The sequence below is a fragment of the Symphalangus syndactylus genome, chromosome 13 (genome assembly GCF_028878055.3).
Source record: "Symphalangus syndactylus isolate Jambi chromosome 13, NHGRI_mSymSyn1-v2.1_pri, whole genome shotgun sequence".
NCBI lineage: Eukaryota > Metazoa > Chordata > Mammalia > Primates > Hylobatidae > Symphalangus > Symphalangus syndactylus.
In genome coordinates this window covers 30,465,678-30,493,127 of record NC_072435.2, presented here as the reverse complement: position 1 = coordinate 30,493,127, position 27,450 = coordinate 30,465,678, and the positions used below count along the sequence as shown (strand labels likewise).

Sequence of the window (27,450 nt, the reverse complement as noted above, 5' to 3'; positions counted from 1 at the left end):
GGGCGGCTGCTCCCAGGTGCAGACTCTGCATGTCCCCCCGTGGCGCATAAGCATGTAGGTGCCAGAACTCACTGCCAGAGCCTGGTGAGGGCCTAGGGTGTGTCCGAAGGGGTCTTCAGCCGACTGGATCGTGGTCTGTCCAATAGCTGTGAAGTTGGCAGCCCTTCCAAGCCTGGGCAGATCCTAAAAAGCCAACAGGCAGAGGGCGCAGGGCTTATGGCCTGGCCGGAGGTGGGAGGTGAAGCAGAGGGCGCAGGGCTTATGGCCTGGCCGGAGGTGGGAGGTGAAGCAGAGGGCGCAGGGCTTATGGCCTGGCCGGAGGTGGGAGGTGAAGCAGAGGGCGCAGGGCTTATGGCCTGGCCGGAGGTGGGAGGTGAAGCAGAGGTGAGGAGAAGGTTCCCCCACTGGATTCCGACTTGGAGAATAGCCCAGTTCCTTCTGCTGCAGGTGACATAGCAGCTGTCGCCACACTGATAGAAGGAGTGGCGGCAGCTGACCTCTGCCAGTAGAACACCTGTTATCGGCTTTAAGCAGGTGGAATCACTCATTGAACTCACAGCGGCCCAACCAATGAGGGCTGTACTTATTCCCATTTTAAAGGTGAGGAAACAGGGCTGGGCACAGTGGCTCGCTCCTGTAGTCCCATCAGTTTGGGAGGCTGCGGCAGGCAGATGACTTGAACCCAGGAGTTTGAGGCCAGCCTGGGCAACACAGCCAGACCCTATCTCTACCAAAAATTAGCCGGGTGTGGTGGGATGCAGCTATGGTCGCAGCTACTGGGGAGGCTGAGGTGGGAGGATCACCTGAGCCTGGGAGGTGGAGGCTGCAGTGAGCCGTGATCACGCCATTGCACTGCAGCCTGGGTGACAGAGGGAGACCTGTATCAAAAACTTAAGTAACAAAGGTGAGGAAACTGAGGCACATAAAATGACGTAATTTTCCTCCGTTCTATGCCTATTTTGAAAACATGTTTTTAAAATCTTTACAAGAAATGAAGAACTTATTCTCACTGTAAATCATTGTCAAAACGTGTCTGTCACTGTTGACCTTTGCCCTTCAGTCACGTTCACGCCCCTCTTCTGGAGCTGCCTGTCAAGCAGTTACTGCAGTGTGGTGTGAGTGATTATGCTCCCTATGTGATTCTATTAAATTACATAATCGATTAGCCAGGCATGGTGGTGTGCACCTGTAGTCCCAGCTCTTCGGGAGGCTGAGGTAGGAGAATCACTTGAGCCCGGGAGGTGGAGGCTACAGTGAGCTGAGATTGCGCCACTGTATTCTATCCTGGATGACAAAGAGGACCCTGGCTCACCCCCCCCACCCCCCAAAAAACTAACGTAAATTCCACACATGTACTTGTGAGGATAGAATTGTTTTCTTTCGGTGTCTTAGGATCACACTGTGTGTGATTCTGCAGCTGGCCGTCAGTGCATCGTGGAGGTAATTCTGCGTCTGTACAGAGCTGCTTTCTTCTGTTTTGTGGCTGCGTGGAATCCCATTACGTGGGTGTGCCTTGTGTTTCTTAACCAGGCCAGTGTGGCTCCTCCTAATGAAACTGAAACAATGTCTTTGTCCACGTGCCTTTTTACTTGCTCTGTAGTTAAGTACCTGGAAGTGAGTCTTGGCTGAAGGATACATGTATCTGTAACAGGTCATTTGATAGGTTCAACCCAGTTGCTCTCCAAACAGGCTGTGCTGATTTTTACTCTCTGGTAGCGTAGGAGGAGCCTGCCTGTTTCCGTGTATCTTTGCTACAGTGCGATCCCACTAGTCTTATTTGATTGTGTCTGGTTGCCAGTGAGGTTGGACATTTTTTTTTTTTTTTTTTTTTTTTTTTTTTTTTGAGGTAGGGTTCCCCAGGCGGGAGTGTAATGGTGCTATCCCAGCTTCTTGGCTCACTGCAGCTTTGACCTCCTGGGCTCAAGTGATCCTCCCACCTCAGCCCCCCAAGTAGCTGGGATTACAGGCACATGCCACCATGCCTGGCTACTTTTGTATTTTTATTGAAGACGGGGATTCGCCATGCTGCCCAGGCTGGCCTCAAACTCCTGACCTCAAGCGATCCACCCACCTTGGCTTCCCAAAGTGCTGGGACTACAGGCATGAGCCACTGTGCCTGTCTTAAACTTATCTCCTTATATGATTACTGACCATTCATTCCTATTCCTCTTCTGTGTTGGTACAAACCTTTTGACCATTTTCCTCCTGTGCTGTTTGTCATTTTCGTGTTTATTTGTAGTGGCTATTTATTGTGGATCCACAGTCTGTCATACATGTCGCAAACATTTCCCCTAGGCTGCGTTTGACTTTTGACTTTGTATGTGGTGTCTTTTGTCAGGAAGAAGGGTTCAGTGTTAGGTTTTCTGCTAGTCTTTCTCCGTTTTATACTATGGCCTTTAGGAAGGCTTCTCTAGGACAAAATGTTTATAAAAATAGAGCAGGCAGTTTATAAAAGAAATGAGTGAGGCCAGGCATGGTGGCTTATGCCTGTAGTCCCAGCACTTTGGGAGGCTGAGGCGGTGGATCACCTGAGGTGAGGAGTTCAAGACCAGCCTGACCAACATGGAGAAACCCCGTCTCTACTAAAAGTACTAAAAAAATCAGCCGGGTGTGGTGGCGTGTGCCGGTAGTTCCAGCTACTTGGGAGGCTGAGGCAGGAGAATTGTTTGAACCCGGGAGGCGGAGGTTGCAGTGAGCCGAGATCGTGCTACTGCACTCCAGCCTGGGCGACAGAGTGAGACTCCATCTCAAAAAATAATTACATAAATAAATGAATAAAATAGAAGGGAGAGACCTCAGAACTTCCCACCTCCCCACCACATGCCATAGAACAAGGCTTTAAGGAGCTATTTCTGCTCTTCTTCCTCCTCCCATATTAAATAAAAAGGGGTGTTCTGCAGGTAGGAAAACAGCTGTGTGTGGGGGCGGGGGCGCGGCGGGGGGTGGATATGTGGACAATAGAGCAGCAGGGAGAGGTAAAAATGGGCGTAGTGGCTCATGCCTGTAATCCCAGCACTTTGGGAGGTGGCGGTGGATGGATCACCTGAGGTCAGGAGTTAGAGACCAGCCTGGCCAACATGGCGAAACTTCATCTCTACTAAAAATTACAAAAATTAGCTGGGCGTGGCCGGGCGCGGTGGCTCACGCTTGTAATCCCAGCACTTTGGGAGGCCGAGGCGGGCGGATCACGAGGTCAGGAGATCGAGACCACGGTGAAACCCCGTCTCTACTAAAAATACAAAAAATTAGCCGGGCGTGGTGGCGGGCGCCTGTAGTCCCAGCTACTCGGAGAGGCTGAGGCAGGAGAATGGCGTGAACCCGGGAGGCGGAGCTTGCAGTGAGCCGAGATTGCGCCACTGCACTCCAGCCTGGGTGACAGAGCGAGAATCCGTCTCAAAAAAAAAAAAAAAAAAAAAAAAAAAAAAAAATTAGCTGGGCGTGGTGGCACGCGCCTATAGTGCCAACTACTTGGGAGGCTGAGGCAGGAGAATCACTTGAACCTGGGAGGCGGAGGTTGCAGTGAGCTGAGATCGCGCCCCTGCACTCCAGCCTGGGCAACGAGTGAAACTCCATCTCAGGAAAAAAAAAAAAACCGCCATCTGCCAAGGAGGCCAGCCTCTGACCCCGTGACTCTGCTCAGGGGTGACTGAAGGAAACTGCTGGAAATGGGGAGGAAGCTCTTAATGCCTGGAGATGGCGATTGGGGCGTCGGACACATTCCTGGATACCCAGGGGTGAGGGTGGTCACAGCCACTCAAGGACAAACTCTGGCTTGGACACTTAAGTGTCCTCAGGAAGTCCTTGGTATTTAATTGCCTGGAAAAATGCGTCTGTTCCCGTGTGCAAAATGGGGGATCCACAGCAAAGGCGTTTGTGTGTGTCTGCACAGAAATGGCATTTCACATCTGAATTTTATGTCAAAAGCCTGAAAGTACAGAACTCAGTTGGGCGCAGTGGCTCATGTCTGTAATCTCGTCACTTTGGGAGGTCCAGGCAGGACCATTGCTTTAGGCCAGGAATTGGAGATCACCTTGGGCAACATAGCGATACTCCATCTCTAGAAAAACACTTTTTAGGCCGGTGCAGTGGCACTTGTAATCCTAGCACTTTGGGAGGTTGAGGTGGGCGGATTGCTTGAGCCCAGGAGTTCAAGACCCGCCTGACCAACATGGCAAAATCCCGTTGGTTTCTATAAAAGATGGAAAAAATTAGCCAGGCATGGTGGTGCATGCCTGTAGTCCCAGCTACTCAGGAGGCTGAGGTGGGGATGATCACCTGAGCTTTGGAGGTTGAGGTTGCAGGGAGCCAAAATCTACTGCATTTCAGCCTGGGTGACAGTGAGACCCTGTCTCAAAAAAAAAAAAAAAAAAAAGTTTTAAATTATTTAGTCATGGTGTTGTGCTCCTGTAGTCCTTGCTACTCACGAGGCTGAGACTGGAGCCCAGGAGGTGGAGGCTGCAGTGTAGTATAATGATGCCACTGTGCTCCAGCCTCGGTGACAGCAAGACTAAAACATAAAATACAGAACTCTGGCTAACAGTTTGCAAGCTGAATTTCGCTAATGTCTGCAGTTTCCTTTGAAAAATGTAAAACAGGCCGGGCGCGGTGGCTCACGCCTATAATCCCAGCACTTTGGGAGGCAGGCGAATCACCTGAGAGTCAAGAGTTTGAGACCAGCCTGGCCAACATGGTGAAACCCCATCTCTACTAAAAATAGCAAAAGTTAGCTGGGCGTAGTGGCAGGGCATCTGTAATCCCAGCTACTTGGGAGGCTGAGGCAGGAGAATTACTTGAACCCCGGAGATGGAGGTTGCAGTGAGCTGAGATCATGCCATTGTACTCCAGCCTGGGCAACAAGAGTGAAACTGTCTCAAAAAAAGAAAAAGAAAAACAAAACAAAAATGTAAAACAAGGTGGATTAATGAACAGATGCCCCATAAAACAAAAGCACTGAAATGTTAAGGGTAGAATCTAGGTGGTGGGGTAGTATGCACAGAAAAATTCCCTTGACTTTGACTGAAAGTGTCCTAATAGGGAAATGGCACATTGGGGTTTCGGGGCCATGTAATGGCACAGGTTTCCATCATGTCCCTGCATCTGCTTTTGAGTCTGTAACTTGGTGTTATTTTTCCTAAAGTGGGTCCTCCAGATTGTAAAAGCCTCAGGCATCAGCCAGGTGCGGTGACTCACACCTGTAATCCCAGCATTTTGGGAGGCTGAGGTGGGCAGATCACCTGAGGTCAAGAGTTCGAGACCAGCCTGAACAACATGGTGAAACCCCATCTCTACTAAAAACACAAAAATTACCCAGGCGTGGTGGCAGGTACCTGTAATCCCAGCTACTCAGGAGGCTGAGGCAGGAGAATGGCTTGAACCCAGGAGGCGGAGATTGCAGTGAGCCGAGATCATGCCGTTGCACTCCAGCCTGGGCAACAGAGTGACACTCCATCTCAAAAAAAAAAAGAAAAGCTTGTGGCATGGGTATGACTTTGCTTTTTAAAAAGATGGAGACCAGACGAATGTAGTGGCTTGCTCCTGTCATCCCAGCCCTTCAGGAGGCTGAGATGGGAGGATTGCTTGAGGCCAGGAGTGAGACCAGCCCGGGCAACATAGCAAGACCCCATCTCTAAAAGAAAAAAAAAATTAGCTGGGCCTAATGGCTTGTGCCCGTAGTCTCAGCTACTCAGCAGGCTGAGGTGGGAAGATCTCTTGAGCCCAGGAGTTTGCGGCTGCAGTAAACTATGATCGTGCCACTGCACCCTAGCCTGGGCGAGAGAGTGAGACCCTGTCTCTTTTTTCTCCTTGAGTCTTGCTCTGTCACCCAGGCTGGAGTGCAATGATGCGATCCCGGCTCACTGTAATCTCTGCCACCCTGTCTCTTTAAAAAAAAAACAAAAAAAAACCACAAAAAACATGGAGACCATCTGTAGGCAGCAGTATGAGGTTGTGAAGAGCATGGTGGACTCCGTGTCCTGATTTCAGACCCGCTCTGTTATATACTGGCTGTGTGATGTGCAGGTTACTCAACCTCTCTGTGCCTCAGTGTCATGTCTGTAAAACTGACATAACGTTAGTGCTTATCTTGCTGTGGGTTATTATAAGGATGAGTGAGTCTGCACGTGAAAGCGATCGAAACAGGCCCTGGCACAGGGGAAGCTCTAGGTGAGCATTTGCTGTTATAACGTTAGGGTACGGGAAGATGATTTTGAAAAGATGCAGAAACTTGCAATTTGTGCCAGAGGCTCCTCCCAAATGCTCTGACCCTTTGACGCAGTGATTGCACGCTTGGGAATGTGGCCTACAGAAACAGCCGGAAGTTGGGGAAGAGCATTTTGCACAGGCCGGTCCTTGAGAATGTTCTGCAGAATGGGAGGAAACGTGGTCATGGACACGGGGCGGGCCCTGGCCACATGGATGCCACCTCTGTGGCCATTAACCGAGGGGTCGGAAGTGCCTGCAGCCACTGGGAGGTGTTCGTGTTTGGATACTTTGTGGGAAAAAGCAAACAGGATCTGCTGCCGTCCACACTGGCGTTCATCAGACAAACCCCCATGCCAACAGTCTCTTCTTGAGTGGGAGGATTTCAGAGGACTCCTCCCTACTCTGTTTTCCAGCATTTCCAATTTTTTTTTTTTTTTTTTTTTTTTTTTTTTTTTTTTTTTTTTTGAGAAAGGCTCTCATTCTGGAGCACAGTGGCTCTGTCTCAGCTCACTGCAGCCTCAACCTCCTGGGCTCGAGTGATCCCCTAAACTCAGCCTCTTGAGTAGCTGAGACTTACAGGCCCACACTACCACGCCTGGCTGATTTTTTTCTTTTTGTATTTTTAGTAGAGACAGGGTTTTGCCATGTTGCCCAGGCTGGTCTCAAACGCCTGACCTCAAGTGATCCACCCACCTCGGCCTCCCAAAGTGCTGGGATTACAGGTGTGAGCCACTGAGCCAGGCCCCAAATTTTCTGTAATGGAGCAAACTTGAAAAAAAGGAATCCATAGGATTCTTCCTTTGTTTTTCTTTTTGAGATAGAATCTTGCTCTGTCTCCCAGGCTGGAATGCAGTGGCACCATCTTGGCTCACTGCAATCTCTGCCTCCTAGGTTCAAGCGATTCTCCTGTCTCAGCCTCCCGAGTAGCTGGGATTATAGGCACGTGTCACCACGCCCCGCTAATTTTTGTATTTTTGGTAGAGACTGGGTTTGGCCATGTTGGCCAGGCTAGTCTCAAACTCCTGACCTCAGGTGATCTACCCGCCTTGGCCTCCCAGAGTGCTGGGATTACAGGTGTGAGCCACGCCCTGTAACCACGCCCTGGCTGGGGGATTTTTATTTTCTTCCTTAGATCCGCTTTTCTGTGTCCTCTCCACATGCTCCCACGCTCTTCGTGGTGGTGGGTGCTGGGTGGGCAGGGCTGACCTCCCTCCATCCTCTCATCAGAGGTTAGAAGCAACATCTGTATTTCCCAGACACTTCAGCAGCTGGGATTCTGGATGAGAATTCGGTGCCAACAATTAGAGACACGCTGTGAGGCGTGGACGGCAGTAGTGATCCCGGAATCGCAGCTGGGCCTGGCGTCCTTGAACCGAGCAGTTCCAGCAGCAGAACCTGAGGCAGCAGTGCCCCTGCTGGGTCAGTTCAGTGCTGTCCTGGGTGTCATTTCTGAGGGCTTGGCCTAGAGCTGCTGCTCCCGCTTCCCATGATTTTTTTTTTTTTTTTTTTTTTTTCAGACGGAGTCTTGCTGTGTCACCCAGGCTGGAGTGCAGTGGCACGATCTCGGCTCACTGCAAGCTCCGCCTCCCTGGTTCACGCCATTCTGCCTCAGCCTCCCGAGTAACTGGGACCACAGGCGCCCGCCACTGCGCCCGGCTAATGTTTTCTATTTTTTTAGTAGAGACGGGGTTTTACCGTGTCAGCCAGGATGGTCTCGATTTCCTGACCTCGTGATCCGCCCGCTTCGGCCTCCCAAAGTTCTGGGATTACAGGCATGAGCCACCGCACCCGGCCAGCTTCCCATGATTTTGTAAGCACCCAATTCCCTGTAAGATACCTGGAGTTGCCGGGCGTGGTGGCTCACGCTTGTAATCCCAGCACTTTGGGAGGCCGAGGCGGGCGGATCACGAGGTCAGGAGATCGAGACCACGGTGAAACCCCTTCTCTACTAAAAATACAAAAAATTAGCTGGACGTGGTGGCGGGCGCCTGTAGTCCCAGCTACTGGGAGAGGCTGAGGCAGGAGAATGGCGTGAACCCGGGAGGCGGAGCTTGCAGTGAGCCGAGATTGCGCCACTGCACTCCAGCCTGGGCGACAGAGCGAGACTCCGTCTCAAAAAAAAAAAAAGGTACCTGGAGTGGTTTCTATTTAGGTGCTAGAGACAATCATGCATTGCAGTTTTTTTGTTTTTTTTTTTTGGAGACAGGGTCTTGCTCTGTTTCCCAGGCTGGAGTGCAGTGCTGCGATCATGGTTCACTGCAAGCTCCACCTCTCCAGGCTCCGGTGATCCCCCTACCTCAGCCTCCCAAGTAGCTGGGAACACAGATGCATGCCATTATGCCTGGCTAATTTTTGTATTTTTTGTGGAGATGGGGTCTCGCCATATTGCCCAGGCTGGTCTCAAACTCCTAGACTCAAGTGATCCTCCTGCCTCAGCCTCCCAAGTACTGGATTAAAGGCGTGGGCCATCTTGCCCAGACTCCTGTCCTCCTGTCTCTATTTAAAAAAAAAAAAAAAGACTGGATGTGGTGGCTCACGCTCATGCCTGTAATCCCAGCACTTTGGGAAGCTGAGGTGGTTGGATCACTTGAGGTCAGAGGACTCCTGGCCAACATGGTGAAACCCTGTCTCTACTAAAAATACAAAAATTAGCTGGGCATGGTGGCAGGTGCCCATAATCCCAGCTGCTCAGGAGGCTGACGTAGGAGAATCACTTGAACCCGGGAGGCGGAGGTTGCAGTGAGCCAAGATCCCGCCACTGCACTCCAGCCTGGGGGACAGAGCAAGACTCCGTCTCAAAAAAGAAAAAAAAAAAGAAAAGGAAAAGAAAAACAAATCCATGTTATCGGGTAGACACAACTCAAGTGAGAGTAGGTTTTGGGGCAGAGAAATTCAGATTAGGCTTTGGCCGGATTAGGCCTGAGCTTCCTGTTTGGCTTGTGGATGGCAGTGTTGCTGAGCTGGCGGACACAGGAGCCAGAGCTCAGGGGACCTGGCCGGGAGAGATGTGTGGTCAGCGTGTGGGTTTGTGGCATTTGAGGCAGTGGGACTGGGTAGGAGTTGCACGTAGACCAAAGGTGACAGGTGAAAGGCAGGGAGGTCTGGGGGAAGGAGAAAAAGGTGGGGGGTGGGGACCAGCACAGAGCACTGAGCAGAGGTGGCAGGGAGGGTGTGGGAGAGAATCAGGGCTGCGGATGGGCTAATCCCCTGCCTGCCCACACAAGGCTGGAAGGTAGCCCAGGAGGGTCAGCCAGCAGGCCGCGGCAGGGTATCCATTGCTGAGCACTGCCCGGGGAGGGGGTGTTCAGGGCTGGGAGCAACCTCATAGCACCACTGTGGTCCTGCGTAATCACTAATGCCCCCACTCCCTGATCCTGTGTGACCATCAAATGCAGGGTTGCCCAAGTTCAAGGAGAATCTGGACGTGGGAGACAGTGGCCGCCAGGAGGCGCCTTGAGCCTGTGCCAGGAACCAGACAGTCTGGGCGGTCCCAATCGGCCCTAACTCTCCTGTCACTCCTGCGCAGGATCCCTCAAGGGGTCACACTGCAGCAGGCAGGGTGACAGCTAGACCCTGGGAGGGCCGGCAGGTTAGTGCTGCTTTCTGAATGGGCGGGAGCAGGTCCGTGGAGACCGCTTCCTAGGTCTGTCCGGTGGGCCTTCTCGAGGTCTGGGGGCTGTGGCCTGGGGGTCAGTTGATGAGACTTGAGTGGCTCACACTGGTTACAAAGGCCTCCACACTGGCCCTGACCAGGACTGCCGCCCATTAGAGTTGGGAATGGGAGCCAGCAGGGGTTCCTGACCTGGAGAGTGGGAGACGGGGGGTTTAAGGTAGAGTGTGAGTGGGAGGGAAGGGTGTGGATTCTGGCACTGGGCCTGGAGGCGGACAGGGGTCTCTGGCCATTAGGGCCATGTGTCGCCATGGTGGGGGCAGAGTGAGAAGTTGCTGAGAGAGATCTGTCAAACCCTTGTTGCTTTTCAGTGAGCAAGGGTGTCAGGCTTCACCCCTAACAACCACCCACCTGTCTTTTCTCCCATTGCCAGTCTGTGACCTTACCTAGAACCCCTAGGGGCTAGAATCCAGGGACAGAATCTCAGGGTGTCACATATCCCAAAGCTGTGATGGTCTAGGATTCCACATAGAGGTTCTGGGCTTCCAGTCCTGTGAGCCACCAGAGGTAGTAGGGAACCTAAGGAAGGAGAGACAGGAGATAGAGGGAGACAGACTCAGGGAGATGACATCAGAACACCTGGATCCAGCTGTGCCTGAAGCCCTCCCTCAGGCTTTTCAATTACAGGAGCCAAGTGCTTAAGCCAGTCACAACTTGGCTTCAGACACTTATGACCAGAACTTACCTGAAACATGCCCTGATGCCCCCTTCCCCATCTCAGCTGCTTTCCCCAGGCTTCGCTTCTGGCCCTGTCACTGGTGGGAATCCATCCAAACCTTGAGTCTGGCCTTCAAGTCTGGCCACCTCACCCCTCCTTTTCCTGGCACATCAGCCTTGGGCCCCTCTCCCTGGCTCACTGGATTCCTGCCCCTTTGTCCTCAAGCCCCTCTACTCCAGGAAGTCAGCCTGTATTGCACCCTTCTCCCCACCCCACCCACATGAAGTAGAATCAGGAGCAATACCGGACTCCCCACCTAAGAGCTGGGGGGTTGGTTTCAAGTCTGCTCAGTCCGATTCTTCCCATCTGAACTCTATGAACAGGTAACTACAGCTTCCCTCTGACATCCCAAACACCCTTAACTATTAGATGGGGGTAACGTGAAACTTGTATGCAGAAGGTGCTTAATCAACACCTGCTGATGCAGGTGATACAGGGCATTGGTTAGTAGCATAGACCCTGGAGCCAAGCTCCTGGAATCACATCTTGGCTCCACCCCTTACCAGCTGTGTGTCTGAGGAAGTCACTTAACTTCTCTGAGCCTCACGAGAGATAATACTGGTGTCTAGCGTTAAATAAGGTTATGCCTATTACCTTATTTATGCTGTAAATGCTGACAGCGGTGCCCAGCACATTGCCAAGTGCTGTATGATTGTTTACTATATAAGGAGCTCAGAAGAAAAAGAAAGAAAAGTCTACTTAGGGCTGCCACCTCCTTGCAGTTGATTTTTGGAGCTTCTTGTTGCCTCTGGCCTGAGGGCCCAGCTGTCTTTCTAGGTATTTTCCCAGTGGGCATGGAGCTGCAGCGTGGCTGCTGGGAGCAGCACCATGTCTCCCTGCCCACTAGCTGGAGCTCCAGCTAGATGTGAACCACCAGGCAGGTGCAGTTGTTGCTGGTGTCCAGGGAACATTGAACAGCAGGAGGGACTAAGGGTAGTAGGAGAGAGGAGAAAGAAGGTGGGTGTGAAGGACAGGATGTCATATCAGTGGTCTTCCTTCTTGGGGGAAACCTCACCTGGCTAGACTCCTGCCCACTCACCTACTTGCCCATCAACCCATTTATCCACCCAGCTGCCCACCCATCTGTCCACTCATCCATCCATACACTTATTTATCCAGCCACTCATAATCCACTATTCATCTACTCCTCCATTCATTGATACACTCATCCATCCATTTATTCATCCATCCATCCACTTATTCATCCAGCCGCTCATAATCCACTATTCATCCACTCATCCATTCACTAATCCATCCATCCATCCACTTATTCATCCAGCCGCTCATAATCCACTATTCATCCACTCATCCATTCACTAATCCATCCATCCATCCATCCATCCATCCATCCATCCATCCATCCATTTATCATTCATTCCATCCATCCACTCATCCATCCATCCATGGGCAACCATCATCAATGGCTGCTAAAACCATTTGGTTTAGGCTGGGTGCGGTGGCTCATGCTTGTAATCCCAGCACTTTGGGAGGCTGAGGCGGGCAGATCACTTGAGGTCGGGAGTTCGAGACCAGCCTGACTAACATGGTGAAACCCCATCTCTACTAAAAATACAAAAAATTAGCCAGGTGTACTGGCGGGCGCCTGTAATCCCAGCTACTCGGGAAGCTGAGACAAGAGAATTGCTTGAACCCGGGAAGCAGAGGTTGCAGTGAGCTGAGATCACACCATTGCGCTCCAGCCTGGGTGACAGAGCAAGACTCCATCTCAAAAAAAAAAAAAAAAAAATCATTAGGTTTAGCATCCACTCATCCATCCATCCATCCATCCATCCACTCATCCATCCATCCATCCACTCATCCATCCAATTATTCATGCACTCATCCATTTGTCTATCCATTCATCCTTCCATCCATCCGTCCGTCCATCCATCCATCCGTCCGTCCATCCATCCATCCATCCATCATCTATCCATCATCTATCCATTCATCCATCCATCATCCATCCGTCCACCCGCCACAGACATAATGTCAAGGGAAAGAATCCAGACATAGAGGGTACACAGTATGTGATTACGTTTATATGAAGTTTGAGAACAGGCAAAACTGATCTATGATGAAATAAGTCAGGCCAGTGGTGACCCTTAAGAGGGAATTAATTGGGAGGATGCGTGAGAAAACTTGGGGAACTGGAAATGATCCATATGTTGATTTGGGGTGGTTAAATGGTATTATACATATGGAAAATTCACTGACCTGTACATTTGAAGATTTATGTAAAAAATATATTTTTAAAAGAAAAAAGACTTCACTGAGAAGGTGGCATTTGAGGAAGTACCCGTGTCACTTGCACCGCAGAATGCTCCCAGACACCTGCAGATACCGTATACCTCTGTGTAGCCAGCACACAAATGACTTGGGATGGCTCCTTTGAGTACCGTATTGACCAGAATAAATTATACCAGATTCCCGCCTCGCACCATACGCACTTGTATTGTGGTACCCTGTGTTCCTGGCAAACTGAAGAGGCCTGACGGGAACTCAGTGGGTCTTTGGAAAATTCTGCACCCAGTGGAAGAAAAGCCTATAAGCCCTACTTAAAAAAAAAAAATTTAAATCTGAAATATGCCTTTTTCCTTTAAGGATGTACAAAGGCTTATTTAAGCAGGAAATTAAACAGCTACCCCCTCCCCACCAACATGCCTGAATTCCAAGTGCCTGGTGCTGGCCTAGAGAGAGATAAGAGTTATCACAGGGAGAGTGAGATAAGAATTTCCTTGGTTGGTGCTAACAAAGGAACGAGTTTGCTTTCCTGTTTCACATACGGTTTTCACATGATTTAATTGTTTTAAATGTTTGTGAACATTCAGATAAATACCATGTGTGTTTTTGTTTTGTTTTGTTTTGTTTTGAGACAGAGTCTCGCTGTGTCACCCAGGCTGGAGTGCAGTGGTGCGATCTCAGCTTACTGAAACCTCCCCCTCCCGGGTTCAAGTGATTCTCCTGCCACAGCTTCACCATGTGGTTTTATAGATGGTTTTTGTGAAAATGAATAATGTTCGAAATTGTATTCATTAATATAAGCGACTCAACAGTAAGCTTTTTTTTTTCTTTTCTTCTTTTGAGACAGAGTCTTGCTGTTGTCGCCCAGGCTGGAGTGCGATGGCACAATCTTAGTTCACTGCAACCTCCGCCTCTCAGGGTCAAGCCATTTTCATGCCTCAGCCTCCCGAGTAGCTGGGATTACAGGCAGGCACCACACCTAGCGAATTTCTGTATTTTTAGTAGAGACAGGCTTTCACCATGTTGGCCAGTCTGGTCTCGAACTCCTGACCTCAAGTGATCCACCCGCCTCAGTCTCCCAAAGCGCTGGGATTATAGGCCTGAACCACTGCACTCAGCCAACAGTAAGCTTACTAAATATTTTCCTAAAGATGCATTTATCTGACAAGGATTTGAGGGCCTGCCATGTGCCACTCACTGTTTAGTTTCTGGGCACATACCAGGAAAGCAAACCAAAAAGAAAAACTTGAGGTGCACATTCCAGTAGGGAGAGATGGATACAAAACATGAACAAATTATGCTTAGGCTGGGCATGGTGGCTCATGCCTGTAATCTCAGCACTTTGGGAGGCCGAGGCTGGTGGATCACGTGAGCCCAGGAATTTGACGCTAGCCTGGGCAACATAGTGAGACTCCATCTCTATGAAAAAAATACAAAAATTAGCCGGGCATGGTGATGTGCACCTGTAGTCTCAGCTACCTGGGAGGCTGAGTTGAAAGGATCACCTGAGCCCAGGAGGTCGAGGCTGCAGTGAGCCATGATCATGCCACTGCACTCCGGTCTGGGCAACAGAGCAAGACTCTGTCTCAAAAAAAAAAACCAAAATCATTATTGGTAAGATACATAGAATGTCAGAGGTGATGAGTGCCATGAGGAAGAGGGGGCACAGAATGCTGGGGGAGGGGTTGCAGTTTTAAATAGGATGTCAGGGGAGGTCACAATGAAAAGTGACATTTTGGCCGGGCATGGTGGCTCACGCCTGTAATTCCAGCACTTGGTGGGAGGCTGAGGCGGGCAGATCATCTGAGGTCAGGAGTTCGAGACCAGCCTGGCCAACATGGTGAAACCCTGTCCCTACTTTTATAAAAATTAGCCGAGTGTGGTGGCAGGTGCCTGTAATCCCAGATACTAAGGAGGCTGAGGCAGGAGAATCGCTTGAACCCCGGAAGCGGAGGTTGCAGTGAGCTGAGATTGTGCCACTACACTCCAGCCTTGTTGTCCAGCACTCCAGGCAACAAGAGCAAAACTCCATCTCAAAAAAAAAAAAAGAAAGAAAAGAAAAGAAAAGTGACATTTGAGCAAAGATATGAAGGAAGCGAGGAGAGAACCTGGCAATTATCTGAAGGAAAACTGTTCCAGGCAGAGGGCACAGTAAATGCAAAAACTGTGAGGTGGATACGTGCTACAACGTGTGTGAACCTCAAAAACGTTATGCTAGGCCAGGTGCAGTGGCTCACATCCGTAATCCCAGCACTTTGAGAGGCCGAGGCAGGTGGATCACATGAGGTGAGGAGTTCGAGACCAGCCTGGCCATCATGGTGAAACCCCGTCTCTACTAAAAATACAAAAATTAACCAGGCTTGGTGGTGGGTGCGTGTAATCTCAGCTACTCAGGAGGCTAAGGCAGGAGAATTGCTTGAACCCAGGAGGCAGAGGTTGCAGTGAGCCAAGATCGCACCACTGCACTCCAGCCTAGGCGACAGAGTGAGACTCCATCTCAAAACGACAACAACAAAAAACCCAAAAACGTTATGCTAAGTCAGATACAAAAGGTCACCTGTTGTACGAGTCCATTTATGTGAAATATCCAAAACAGGCAAATCCTTTAAGGCAAAAAGCAGATTCATGGAGCCAGAGACTCCTGGGGAGATGAGAAGTGGAAAGGGGCTGCTTGATGAATACGGGGCAGCGTCTGGGGTGAAGATGCCTTGGAGCTAGACAGGAGTGATGGCTGTACAGCAGTGTCAATGCACAGAATATCCCTAATGGTACATTTCAGCTTATGTGTATCATTTATATTGTTTATTTATTTATTTCGAGATGGAGTCTTGCTCTGTCACCCAGGCTGGAGTGCAGTGGCGTGATCTCAGCTCACTGCAAGCTCTGCGTCCCAGGTTCAAGCGATTCTTCTGCCTTAGCCTCCTGAGTAGCTGGGACTACAGGCGCCTGCCACCATGCCCAGCTAATTGTTGTATTTTTAGTAGAGACAGGGTTTCACCATATTGGCCAGACTGGTCTCGAACTCATGACCTCAGGTGATCCACCTGCCTCGGCCTCCCAAAGTGTTGGGATTACAGGTGTGAGTCACAGCGCGCCCAGCCTAGGAATATACTTTGAAAGTAGATCCACCGTAACTGGCTGAGGTACGAGGGGAATAAAAAAGAGCCAAAGGTGACTCCAAGGTTTCCAGACTTGGTCTAGAGTTGCCATTGCCTGAGATGGGGAAGACTGAGGAAGGAGGTGCTCAGAGGTGGGGCAGGTGCAGGGGAGAAACGGGAACTCGGGATTCAGACGCCCATCAGACGCCCGAGTATAGATGTGAAGTAGGAGTTGGAGGTAAAAATTTGGAATTCAGAGAAAATTCCTGGGCTGGAAATATGCATTTGGAATTTGCATATATTCACAACCTTTAAAACGTGGGAGTGTGCCTTGTGTCTTAAACCTGTGAAAACTGCCCATTCTCTCCCTGCCTAATGTAGTAGAATTTTTTTGTTTGTTTTTTATTTTTGAGACAGAGTCTCACTCTGTTGCCCAGGTTAGAGTGCAGTGATGCAGTATTGGCTCACTGCAACCTCTGCCTCCCGGGTTCAAGCGATTCTCCTGCCTCAGCCTCCCCAGTAGCTGGGATTACAGGTGCCCGCTACCACACCCGTCTAGTTTGTATTTTTAGTAGAGACGGGGTTTCACCATGTTGGCCAGGCTGGTCTCGAATGCCTGCCTGGCCTCAAGTGATCCACCCACCTCGGCCTCCCAAAGTGCTGGGATTATAGGCATGAGCCACCGTGCTTGGCCAGGGCTGTCATGTATTGAGAGCAAGGTGTGCTTTTGTATAGCTGTGTGGCTGAATAAAGGTGTGTTTGATGTGTCGTGTCTCTGGCTGGATTGGGTTTGTCTGGATGTGCAATTGTGTAAATGGGTGAGGGTGATCACTTTTGTGTTACCATTTGTCGTGTGTGTGTCTGTGTGTATGAAAGAGAGAGAGAGGAGAGAGAGAGAGAGAGAGAGAGCGAGCGCCTCCCAGCCCAGGAGTCATTACTAATTCCTCCAGCATCCCCCATTTCTGTGCAACAGAGGCCCCTTTGTTCACAGTGGCAGAAGCAGTGATGTCCCTTCTCTCTTGAGGCCCCTGGCAAGTTCTCAGCCCTGAGCCTGGTCAACAAAAGGTCCTGTGAGCTTTTGCATTGAGCCCGGCCACTTGCAGAGTGTGCTGAGGACATCAGTGAGGGCACGGGACCTGTGACAACCACAGTGGCTTGGCCAGCGATGGAGGAGCCAGGGGCTTAGAGAGGGCCTTCTTGAGGATAATATTGTTACAAGATAATTATGGGAAAAAAGGGAAAACCATGACTGTCCTGCAGATCTAAAAATGAACACATGGGGCGGACATGATGGCTCATGCCTGTAATCAGCATTCTGGGAGGCCGAGGTAGGAGGGTTGCATGAGCCCAAGAGTTTGAGACCAGCCTGGGCAACATAGTGAGACCTCATCTCTATTTTTATTTTTATTTTTAGTTTTCATTTTTTTTTGAGATGGAGTCTCCCTCTGTCACCCAGGCTGGAGTGCAGTGGCATGATCTTGGCTCACTGAAACCTCTGCCTCCTGGGTTCAAGCGATTCTCGAGCCTCAGCCTCCTGAGTAGCTGGGATAACAGACATGCACCACTAGGTCCGGCTAATTTTTTTGGTATTTTTAGTAGAGATGGGGTTTCACCATGTTACCAGGCTGGTCTCGAACTCCTGGCCTCGAGCGGTTTGCCTGCCTTGGTCTCCCAAAGTGCTAGGATTACAGGCGCGAGCCACCGTGCCCAGCCTGAATGATGTTGTTATGGGTTGAATGGGTCCACTCCCAAAATTGGCATGTTGAAGTCTTAACCCACCGTACTTTAGAATGTGACCTTACCTGGAAGTAGGGTCGTTGCAGATATAATCAGTTGGGGTCATAATGGAGTAGGATGGTCCCTAAACCATCATGACTGGTGTCTTTACAAAATTCGGGAATTTGGGCCTGGAGAGGTGGCCCACGCCTAGAATCCCTGCTCTTTGGGAGGCCGAGACAGGAACATCACTTAAGCCCAGGAGTTTGAGAGCAGCCTGGACAACATAGCAAGACCTTGTCTCTACAAAATATTTTAAAAAATTGGCTGGGGCTGGGCCCGGTCCTCAACGCCTGTAATTCCAGCACTTTGGGAGGCTGAGGCAGGTGGATCACTTGAGGTCTGGAGTTGGAGACCAGCCTGGCCAACATGATGAAAGCCCATGTCTACGAAAAATACAAAAATTAGCTAGGCATGGTGGCATATGCCTGTAGTTCCAGCTTGGGAGGCTGAGGCAGGAGAATTGCTTGAACCTGGGAGGCAGAGGTTGCAGTGAGCCGAGATCGTGCCACTGCACTCTAGCCTAGGCAACAGAGTGAGACTCCGTCTCAAAAACAAAAAAATATATATATATCTATATATACATACACATATATATAATGTATGTATATATTTATTTTGTATATATATATTTTTGTGTATATACATATCTCTCTATATATAATTTGTATTTCTAGAGATGGGATCTCACTGTGTTGCCCAGGCTGAGGTTTGGGTTTTTGTTGAGGACTCTGGGAGCCACAGAAGATAGCTGTATTTGTGGAGCATTCACTTTTTGCCCAGCCCTGTGTTGCTTTACGTGGACTTGCTCATTAAATCCTCCCAAGATCAGAGGGATGAGACCAAGGTGGGTGGAGTTGACTTGAAGTTTGTCTGCTTAGGGAAGAGGTAAAGACTAGGGGATCTGGGGACAGGGAAATTCCAGATAGAGTTAACTTTTTTTTTTTTTTTTTTTTTTGATACAGTCTTGCTCGGTCACCCAGGCTGGAGTGCAGTGGTGCAATCTCAGCTCACTGCCTTCTGTGTCCCGGGTTCAAGTGATTCTCCTGCCTCAGCCTCCCAAGTAGCTGGGATTACAGGCGTGCACCACCGCATTGGGATAATTTTTGTATTTTTAGTAGAGACAGGGTTTCGCCATGATGGCCAGGCTGGTCTTGAACTCCTGATCTCAGGTGATCTGCTGCCTTGGCCTCCCAAAGTGCTGGGATTACAGGTGTGAGCCACCTCATCAGGCTGAGTTTATTGGGTTATCCCCATGTGCCAGTCAGAGCTCTAGTTCTTCCTACCTGTATAAACTCGCTTACTGCTCACATCAACCCCTAACGGAAGTGCTATTTTCATGTTGTTTCCTGCCCTTTATCTCCACTTGCCAGGTCCCTCCCATGAGGGAAGGGACTGTGTTTGTTTATTCATTGCTGTATCCCTGGAAACTGGGACTGCAGGTCCCAGCTGGTGGTTATGAAGTACCTATTTGTTAAATGAGTGAACATTTGCTGTAGGCAATTACACCCAACTTCCAAACGGAGAAACAGGCTCAGAGATAAGCACCTGCACCCTCACTCCTCAACTGCCTGTTTCTAGCACTTTCCATGATGATCCCCTCTGCATGGAGAGGGTTCATGGGGATTGACTATTGTTGTGTAATGAATGACCAGGCTGTGCCGGGGTTGGCTGTAGGCCTTTTCCTTTCTTTTCCTTTTTTTTTTTGAGACGGAGTTGAGTTTTGCTCGTCGCCCAAACAGGAGTGCAATGGCGTGATCTTGGCTCACTGCAACCTCTACCTCCTGGGTTCAGGCGGTTCTCCTGCCTCAGCCTCCCGAGGAGCTGAGATTACAGGCGCGCGCCACCACACCTGGCTAATTTTCATGTTTTTAGTAGCAACGGGGTTTCACCATGTTGCCCAGGCTGGTCTCGAACTCCTGACTTCAAGTGATCCACCCACCCTGGCCTCCCAAAGTGCTGGGGTTTCAGGTGTGACCCACTGTGCCTGGCCAGCCCTTTTCCTTTCTTTCTTTTTTTTTGAGACAGTGTCTTACTCTGTTGTCCAGGCTGGAGTGGCAGTGGCACAGTCACGGCTCACTGCAGCTCCAAACTCCTGGGCTAAAGTGATCCTTCCATCTCAGCCTCCCCAGTAACTGGGAGTGCAGGTACATGCCACCACATGGACTAATTTTAAAATTTTTTTGTAGAGATGGGGTCTCGCTATGTTGCCCCAGCTGGTCTCAGACTCCTGGGCTCAAGCGATCCTCCTGCCTCGGCCTCCTAAAGTGTTGGGATTACAGGTATGCGCCACCATGCCCAGCCGCAGCAGGCCTTTTGTTTGTCTTTTTAGAGAGGGTTTTGCTGGGTGCCCTAAGCTGGAGTGCAGTGGTGCAATCACGGCTCACAGCAGCTTCCAAACTCCTGGGCTCAAGAGATCCTCCTGCCTCAGCCTCTCAAGTAGCTGGGACTATAGGCACACACCACCACGCCTGGCTATTTATTTATTTATTTATTTATTTGAGACGGAGTCTCGCTCTGTCACCCAGGCTGGAGTGCATTGGCCTGATCTTGGCTCACTGCAACCTCCGGGGTTCAAGTGATTCTCCTGTCTCAGCCTCCCAAGGAGCTGGGACTACAGGCGCGCGCCATCACGCCTGTCTAATTTTTGTATTTTTAATAGAGACGGGGTTTCTCCATGTTGGCCAGGCTGGTCTCGAACTCCTGACCTCAAGTGGTCCGCCCGCCTCGACCTTCCAAAGTGTTGGGATTACAGGGATGAGCCAACGCACCCAGCCGCTAATGTATCATTATTATTATTCTGTAGAGACGCAGTCTGGCTATGTTGCCCAGGCTGGTCTTGAATTCCTGCCTCTGCCTCCCAAAGCGCTGGGGTTACAGGCGTGAGCCACCGCGCCCTGCGGCTGCAGGTCTTTATAAGGCAACTGTGGACCCTGGACCGCTCCCTGAAAACCTCCCCTTCAATCCCGCCTCCTCCCTCACCTGGTCTACCCCGAATCCTTCCCCTCTCGTCCTTCTCGCCCTCTCCAGGGGAGGTGAGGGACTCGAGGATCACGCCCTGCTTCTCTCCCCACGGCGCCGACCCCAGCCCACGCAGTGAAAGGACCACCCTTGAGGCTGATTCCGGGTCCAGTTGGGAGCGGCGGGCCCTAAATCACCTCCCCCGCGGGCCGTACCATTCTGGCCGGGGGGACCTGGGAGGGGACGCGCGGAGGGCTTCCCCCGGGGACTGCCTCTGTCGAGACTCTCTCCAGCCCAACAGGAGGATGGGAAGGAGACTTGTGTGGGGGCCTCGGGCTGGCGGGTCGCGGGTTCCTTGTCCCCCGCCTTGGCGCTTCTCCGCCCACCGTCCCTCCCTGGCATTGGTTGGCGCCAGGGGGGAGCCAAGGCTCCATCCTTTCTGCGCAGGTTCCCGCCGCACTCGCGGAGATCTGGCGCGTCCAGGTGGGAGACTGGTGTGTTCCGGGCGTCCGCTCCTCAGCGGATGTGGCAGCCCCGAGCCATGGCTCTCGCCGTCCGAGTCGTTTATTGGTAAGCGCAGCGGCCAGCGGCCCCCGTCCCCGACCCCCCGCCGGGACCTGATCCTCCTCACCCTCGGAGCCAGGGTCTGGGAGCGGCGGGGAGAGGACCTGTGGGAGCCCCTGTATGGGAAAAAGGATTCCAGTGTGGGTGGGGTGGGCGTACGGAGGGGTGAAAAACAGAGGGCGGTGGTCCCCAGGCCCCCTCTTCGACTTGTGACACGCTGGGCATCTCGGGTTATAAAAGGTGGGGTTGAGACGGGTGTGTGTCAATTTCGAACCCCCGACTCCGGGACTCCGCTGGGGAAGCGGCCGGCGGTCAGCTTTGTAAAGAGACCTAAGGCTCCTCCACCCTAAGGCTTCCCCTCCCCCAATATCCCGAACAGTCGCGGGGTGGGGATAGTGAGAGCCCAGAAGGTTCGAGAACGTCTCAGCCTGTGTTTCAGAAGCACTTGAATTGTTGGCCTCTGCCCAGTGGGTTCCCTTGGCCACGAACCCCACTCCTTTTCTGGCCTCAGTTTTCCGTCTGTGGCAAGAGGGAGGCTCTGTGTCAGCACCGAACACGCTTAATTTCTCCAAGTCTCAGGAAGGATATAATAGGAAAGATAAATTACGTTCTCTCCACTCCCCAGCACCTAATACTGTGTGGCATGCTGTAGGTATTTAATAAATACATGTTCAATGAATTGATCCTCCCAGGAATCCTTTAAGAGAGGGGAATTTTAGGCCAGGCGCCGTTGATCACACTTGTAATCCAAACACTGGGAGGCTGAGGCGGGTGGATCGCTTGAGCCCAAGAGTTCGAGACCAGCCGGGGCAACCCAGGGAGACCCCCTCGTCTCTACAGAAACTTAAAAAGCTAGCCGGGCGTGGTGGTGTGCACCTGTAGTCGCAGCTACTTGGGAGGCTGAGGCAGGATCACTGGAGCCCGGAAGGCGGAGGTTGCAGTGAGCTGAGATCGCGCCACTGCACTCCATCCTGGGCAGCAGAGTGAGACTCTGTCTCAAAAAAAAAAAAAAAAAAAAAGGTAAATTAAAGAGAGAGGAATTTCAGTTATATCTTACGGGGTGAGAAAACTGAGGCTGGGACTGAGGTGGGGGCAGGTCAGTAGCTTCAAGTCTGGACTGCAGGTGACAGGGGTAACTGGAACCTGGGTTTGCCGGCAGCTTTCCAATGTCTCTGCCTGCTCGACAAAGCAGAGGCAAGAGTGACATTTTGAGACGCCTACCAGGCCTGTGCACCAGATTCCAGTCCCAAAATAGCCTGCTGTGGGGGTTGGGTGAGCTTGTATTTCACCCTGGGGACTGGGAAGGTGTTCAGAATCTAGGAGCCGCAGGGCCGGGTGCAGTGGCTCATGCCTGTAATGTCAGCACTTTGGGAGGCGGAGGTGGAGGCGGAGGCGGAGGCGGGTGGATCCCCTGAGGTCAGGAGTTCGAGACCAGCCTGGCCAACATGGTGAAAAAACAAAAATTAGCCGGGCGTGGTGTAAGAATCCAGGAGCCGCAGGGTTTTCCTTGGTGTGCTGCGAGGGCTGTGGGTGAGGGCGGTGGGCACAGGGAGTGGGTGGGGACCTTATTTGTGCTGTTCTTCTAATCCAGTTCTGGTTTTCCCCCTGTCCCCGACTCGGATTTGTGGTCTCCTTGTGTCCTCTCTCTCTATCCGCTTTATCCCCTCCCCCTTCTCTGTCTCTTGCTTGGTGTTGGTTTTTTGTGTGTCTCTGTGCGTCCCCGTGCCACCCCCTGTGCTGTGCCCCAAAACTCTGCCTGGCTGGTGCCTGACTTCTCTCTTGAGGGCATCTGTCACCTCTTCTGCTTGGTCATCTGTGTTCCTCTTTATTTCTTCCTGGCCCCACCTTGCTCTCTCCCCACACTGCCTGTCTCTACCCTCCTCTCCCCGACCCCCCACCTCTCCCTCTCTCCCCTGGGCTCCGATGTCTTGGACTCTCCTACCAGTGGCGCTTGAGGCTACAAGTCCAAGGTAAGCAGAGTGGATGCCCAGGGGGCATTCCTGGAAGCTGGGGAGGGGTAGAGTGCCTATCGGGAGGGGGCTGACTGGTATGACCCCTGCTGTGACCTTGCACCGCGTTTTCAGTATCTTCAGCTCAAGAAGAAGTTAGAAGATGAGTTCCCCGGCCGGCTGGACATTGTGAGTCTTGGGATGGGGAGAGACTCGAGCACAGCCACTGTGCCGGACCCTTAGGCCTGGATGGCACTTGGGGGGTGTTAGGTCGGCCCTATCCCCTTCACCCATGTTCTCCATCCCCTGGGAAGGGGAGGGTCTCCCCAAGAGGACATCTCAGCCCCTCCAACATCTCCCCCACCCCCTTTCCTCAGTGCGGCGAGGGAACTCCCCAGGCCACCGGGTTCTTTGAAGTAACGGTAGCCGGGAAGTTGATTCACTCTAAGAAGGTATGTCCGTCTGTCCGTCCTGCCTCGTTTTGGGGCTAGCGTGGGGTTGGGGTTGAGGTTGGTGACTTAGTCCAAGCTCACCCCTTCCTTCTTCCTCCTCTCCCTAGAAAGGCGATGGCTACGTGGACACAGAAAGCAAGTTTCTGAAGCTGGTGGCCGCCATCAAAGCTGCCTTGGCTCAGGGCTAATGCGCCCTGAAGGCAGAGGTGAGGGGGCCCACTAGACAGAGACACCACCCTTTGGATCTTCTCCCTGCCCCATGCTCTGACTCCTTGGCCCAGGGTGGAGAGCCTGGGAGATAGGGGGGACATCACATGTGTCCCCAGAGTGAGCGGGATAAAGTTAGACCCGGTTGGTGCAGGATGACAGCTGAGATGAGGTCAGAGGTGTGCAGGTGACAGCTGAGATGGTCATGGGTCAGAGGTGTGCAGGTGACAGCTGAGATGGTCATGGGTCAGAGGTGTGCAGGGTGACAGCTGAGATGGTCATGGGTCAGAGGTGTGCAGGTGACAGCTGAGATGGTCATGGGTCAGAGGTGTGCAGGGTGACAGCTGAGATGGTCATGGGTCAGAGGTGTGCAGGTGACAGCTGAGATGGTCATGGGTCAGAGGTGTGCAGGTGACAGCTGAGATGGTCATGGGTCAGAGGTGTGCAGGTGACAGCTGAGATGGTCATGGGTCAGAGGTGTGCAGGTGACAGCTGAGATGGTCATGGGTCAGAGGTGTGCAGGTGACAGCTGAGATGGTCATGGGTCAGAGGTGTGCAGGTGACAGCTGAGAGTCAGAAGTATGCAGGATGACAGCTGAGATGGGGTATACAAGATGACAGCTGAGTTGGTGGTGGGGTCAGAGGGCTGCTCTAAAACAGCTCTCCTGGTTTGGGAATGAAAAGTGCTAGCGACCCGGCGGTTCAGAATCTGGAACTCTAGGCCTTTGTCCCATTGCCAGGAAACAGTTCCCAACCCAGCACGTCATGTAACAGCGTCCGGCCACGTTCCCAGCATGTTTTGAGACAGAATTTCCTTGCTCCACAATTTCGAGTAGGTCACTAATTATCATCGGGCTCTGAACCTGAGAATTAGTTCTAGGAATATTCTAGACCTGATCCAGCTCCAGAAACATCCACTTTAGAGCTGAACGTAAGTCTAAGAATGCTCTAGAAACAAAAGCTAACTCTAGAACGGATTGTCTGCTCCAGAACAACCCTAGAGCTGACTCCCAGTTCTCCCCAAAGAGCCGAGAGTGAAATACACCACCAGCTCCCAGCACACCGTAAACCTGAGCCCCCCTTCCCAACCCAGCAACTGAGAAATGTGAACCAGCTCCTCAACACTAGAATTGACTGCTAGTTCCTGGAGTTGGCTACTGGTTCCTTATCACTGTTTTTCCTTCTTTCTTTCTTTCTTTTTTTTTTTCTTTTAAGATGGAGTCTTGCTCTGTTGCCCAGGCTGGAGTGCAGTGGTGTGATCTTGGCTCACTGCAGCCTCTGCCTCCCAGGTTCAAGCAATTCTCCTGTCTCAGCCTCCCAAGTAGCTGGGATTACAGGCACACGCCACTATGCCCGGCTAATTTTTGTATTTTTAGTAGGTCTCACCATGTTGGCCAGGCTGGTCTTGAACTCCTGCCTTCAGGTGATCCACCCGCCTTGGCCTCCCAAAGTGGTGGGATTACAGGCGTGAGCCACCGTGCCTGGCCTCTTTATGCACTCTGAACTAAGTATTGTTTCCAACCTAATACATTGTGGAACAAGTGGCAATTTCTATATGAACCTCAGGAACGAAGAACTACTTTCCAGCATCTTCTGAGTCTGATTTTCCAGTTTTTAAGCCAATATGGTCCAGATAAGCTTGAAACCCAACCCATTCTAGAACAGTTACTAGCCCTTTGTTCTGGTCTCTGGCACTGCAGGGCCTGGAGCATAGTTTATTTTTTGACGTGGAGTCTCGCTCTGTCGCCCAGGCTGGAGTGCAGTAGCGTGATCTCGGTCCACTGCAACATCTGCCTCCTGGGTTCAAGGGATTCTCGTGTCTCAGCCTCCTGAGTAGCTGGGATTACAGATGTCTGCCACCACGCCAGGCAAATTTTTTTTTTTTTTTTTTTTTTTTTTTTTTTTTAAGATGGAGTCTCTCTCTGTCGCCCAGGCTGGAGTGCAGTGGCATGATCTTGGCTCACTGCAAGCTCCGCCTCCTGGGTTTACGCCATTCTCCTGCCTCAGCCTCCCGAGTAGCTGGGACTACAAGCGCCTGCCACCACGCCCAGCTAATTTTTTCTATTTTTTAGTAGAGACGGGGTTTCACCGTGTTAGCCGGGCTGGTTTGGAACTCCTGACCTCAGGTGATCTGCCTGCTTCAGCCTCCCAAAGTGTTGGGATTACAGGCGTGAGCCACCGCGCCTGGCCATACTTTTTACTCCCCTCTAAACTTCAGCACCAGTTCCCACTCCATGCTAATCTGGAACAGAGTATCCCATCCCAACACACTGTGGACCCAAGTACCAGCTCCCAGTGTGCCTTGTGCCAGAAAACTAGTTTTCAAATGCATTAAACTCAAGTTCCATTTCCTAGAATTCTTTTTTTTTTTTTTTTTTTTTTTCATTTCCTAGAATTCTTTACCAGAGCAGAATGAGGTCATGTTCAATGTGAATTGGGACGTGCCAATTTGAAGTAATGCAGAAACGATATCTTGCCTTTCGTGCAGGTCTGAAACAAAGCAAATCTCTCTAACATAAAGGAAAAGAAAAATGGAATTGCCTAATTCTAAAGCTGCATCAGCTGAATGCATTGTGGACTTGCTATTGAGCGTGGGGTGGGGTGCCACCATGCAGGCTTTGAATTCTTTTTTTTTTCTTGAGACGAGTCTGGATCTGTCACCCAGGCTGGAGAGCAGTGGCGCGATCTCAGCTCACTGCAACCTTCACCTCCCAGGCTCAAGCGATTCTCCTGCCTCAGCCTCCCGAGTAGCTGGGACTATAGTTGTACACCACCACGCCCAGCTAATTTTTCTAGTTTTTGTAGAGATGGGTTTTTTTCACCCTGTTGCCCAGACTGGTCTCAAACTCCTGGGCTCAAGTGCTCCGCCCACCTCAGCCTCGCACACTGCTGGGATTACAGACGTGAGCCACCATACCCGGCTATCTTTCTTTTAACACGGGCCCCAAGCCTGGCCTCTGTTCGTGCAAACTGACTCCCTACCCCAACCACCTCTTTTTCTCTCCACAGTCCAGGGACCTTGACCCAGCCCCTCTCAGCAGACGCTTCATGATAGGAAGGACTGAAAAGTCTTGTGGACGCCTGGTCTTTCCCTGATGTTCTCGTGGCTGCTGATGGGGGCAGAGAACGACGCTCCTGGTCTTTGCCTCTGTGTGGGAGAGTCTGTGTGTATGTGTCTTCCCCGGAATCCACACCACCCCACCCTCCTCCTGTCCCCTGGTTTGATCATCTCTCTTTGCATACCCCATGTCTTCCCCAGTTGTCCCCTGGAGTTTGGGAGGACATCCCGCCTCAGGCATCCTTCTCAAGGGGAAGCCAAGAGAGGCATCAGGATGGGTGGGTTTCTGCTTGTGGCGACCTTTGCAACCGTTCACGATTCAATAAATATTGGACGAATTTAACCGAATGTGCCTGTGAGGAGTGTATCCTGTTTTACCCCTGTGCCTCCTCCCTCTAAGACCCCGTCCCAGAAATTAGCAACCACGTGTTGAGTGGTCCGTGCACCAGCCCTCTGTAGGGAAGCGCCTTAAGCAATGCTGAGGTTATTTTTTGAGACAGTCTTGCTCTGGAGTGCGGTGGTAGTACGATCCCAGCTCACTGCAGCGTCCCTCTC

At 51.4% G+C, this 27,450-nt stretch overlaps 1 protein-coding gene across 2 annotated transcripts; it reads left to right on the top strand.

The window, feature by feature from the left end:
• Positions 1–36: 36 nt before the first annotated feature.
• Positions 37–27,238, top strand: SELENOW (selenoprotein W). 2 transcript variants are annotated; one of them, XM_063615972.1, is made up of 7 exons: positions 37–54; positions 21,113–21,235; positions 23,175–23,199; positions 23,314–23,367; positions 23,556–23,630; positions 23,738–23,836; positions 26,847–27,238. In XM_063615972.1, coding segments are annotated over exons 1-6 (360 nt in total). In that variant the 5' UTR covers positions 37–52; the 3' UTR covers positions 23,819–23,836; positions 26,847–27,238. The 2 variants fall into 2 exon arrangements, with proteins under 2 accessions (XP_063472042.1, XP_063472043.1); XM_063615973.1 differs by lacking the exon at positions 37–54 and adding an exon at positions 20,723–20,739.
• The last annotated feature ends 212 nt before the right edge of the window (positions 27,239–27,450 follow it).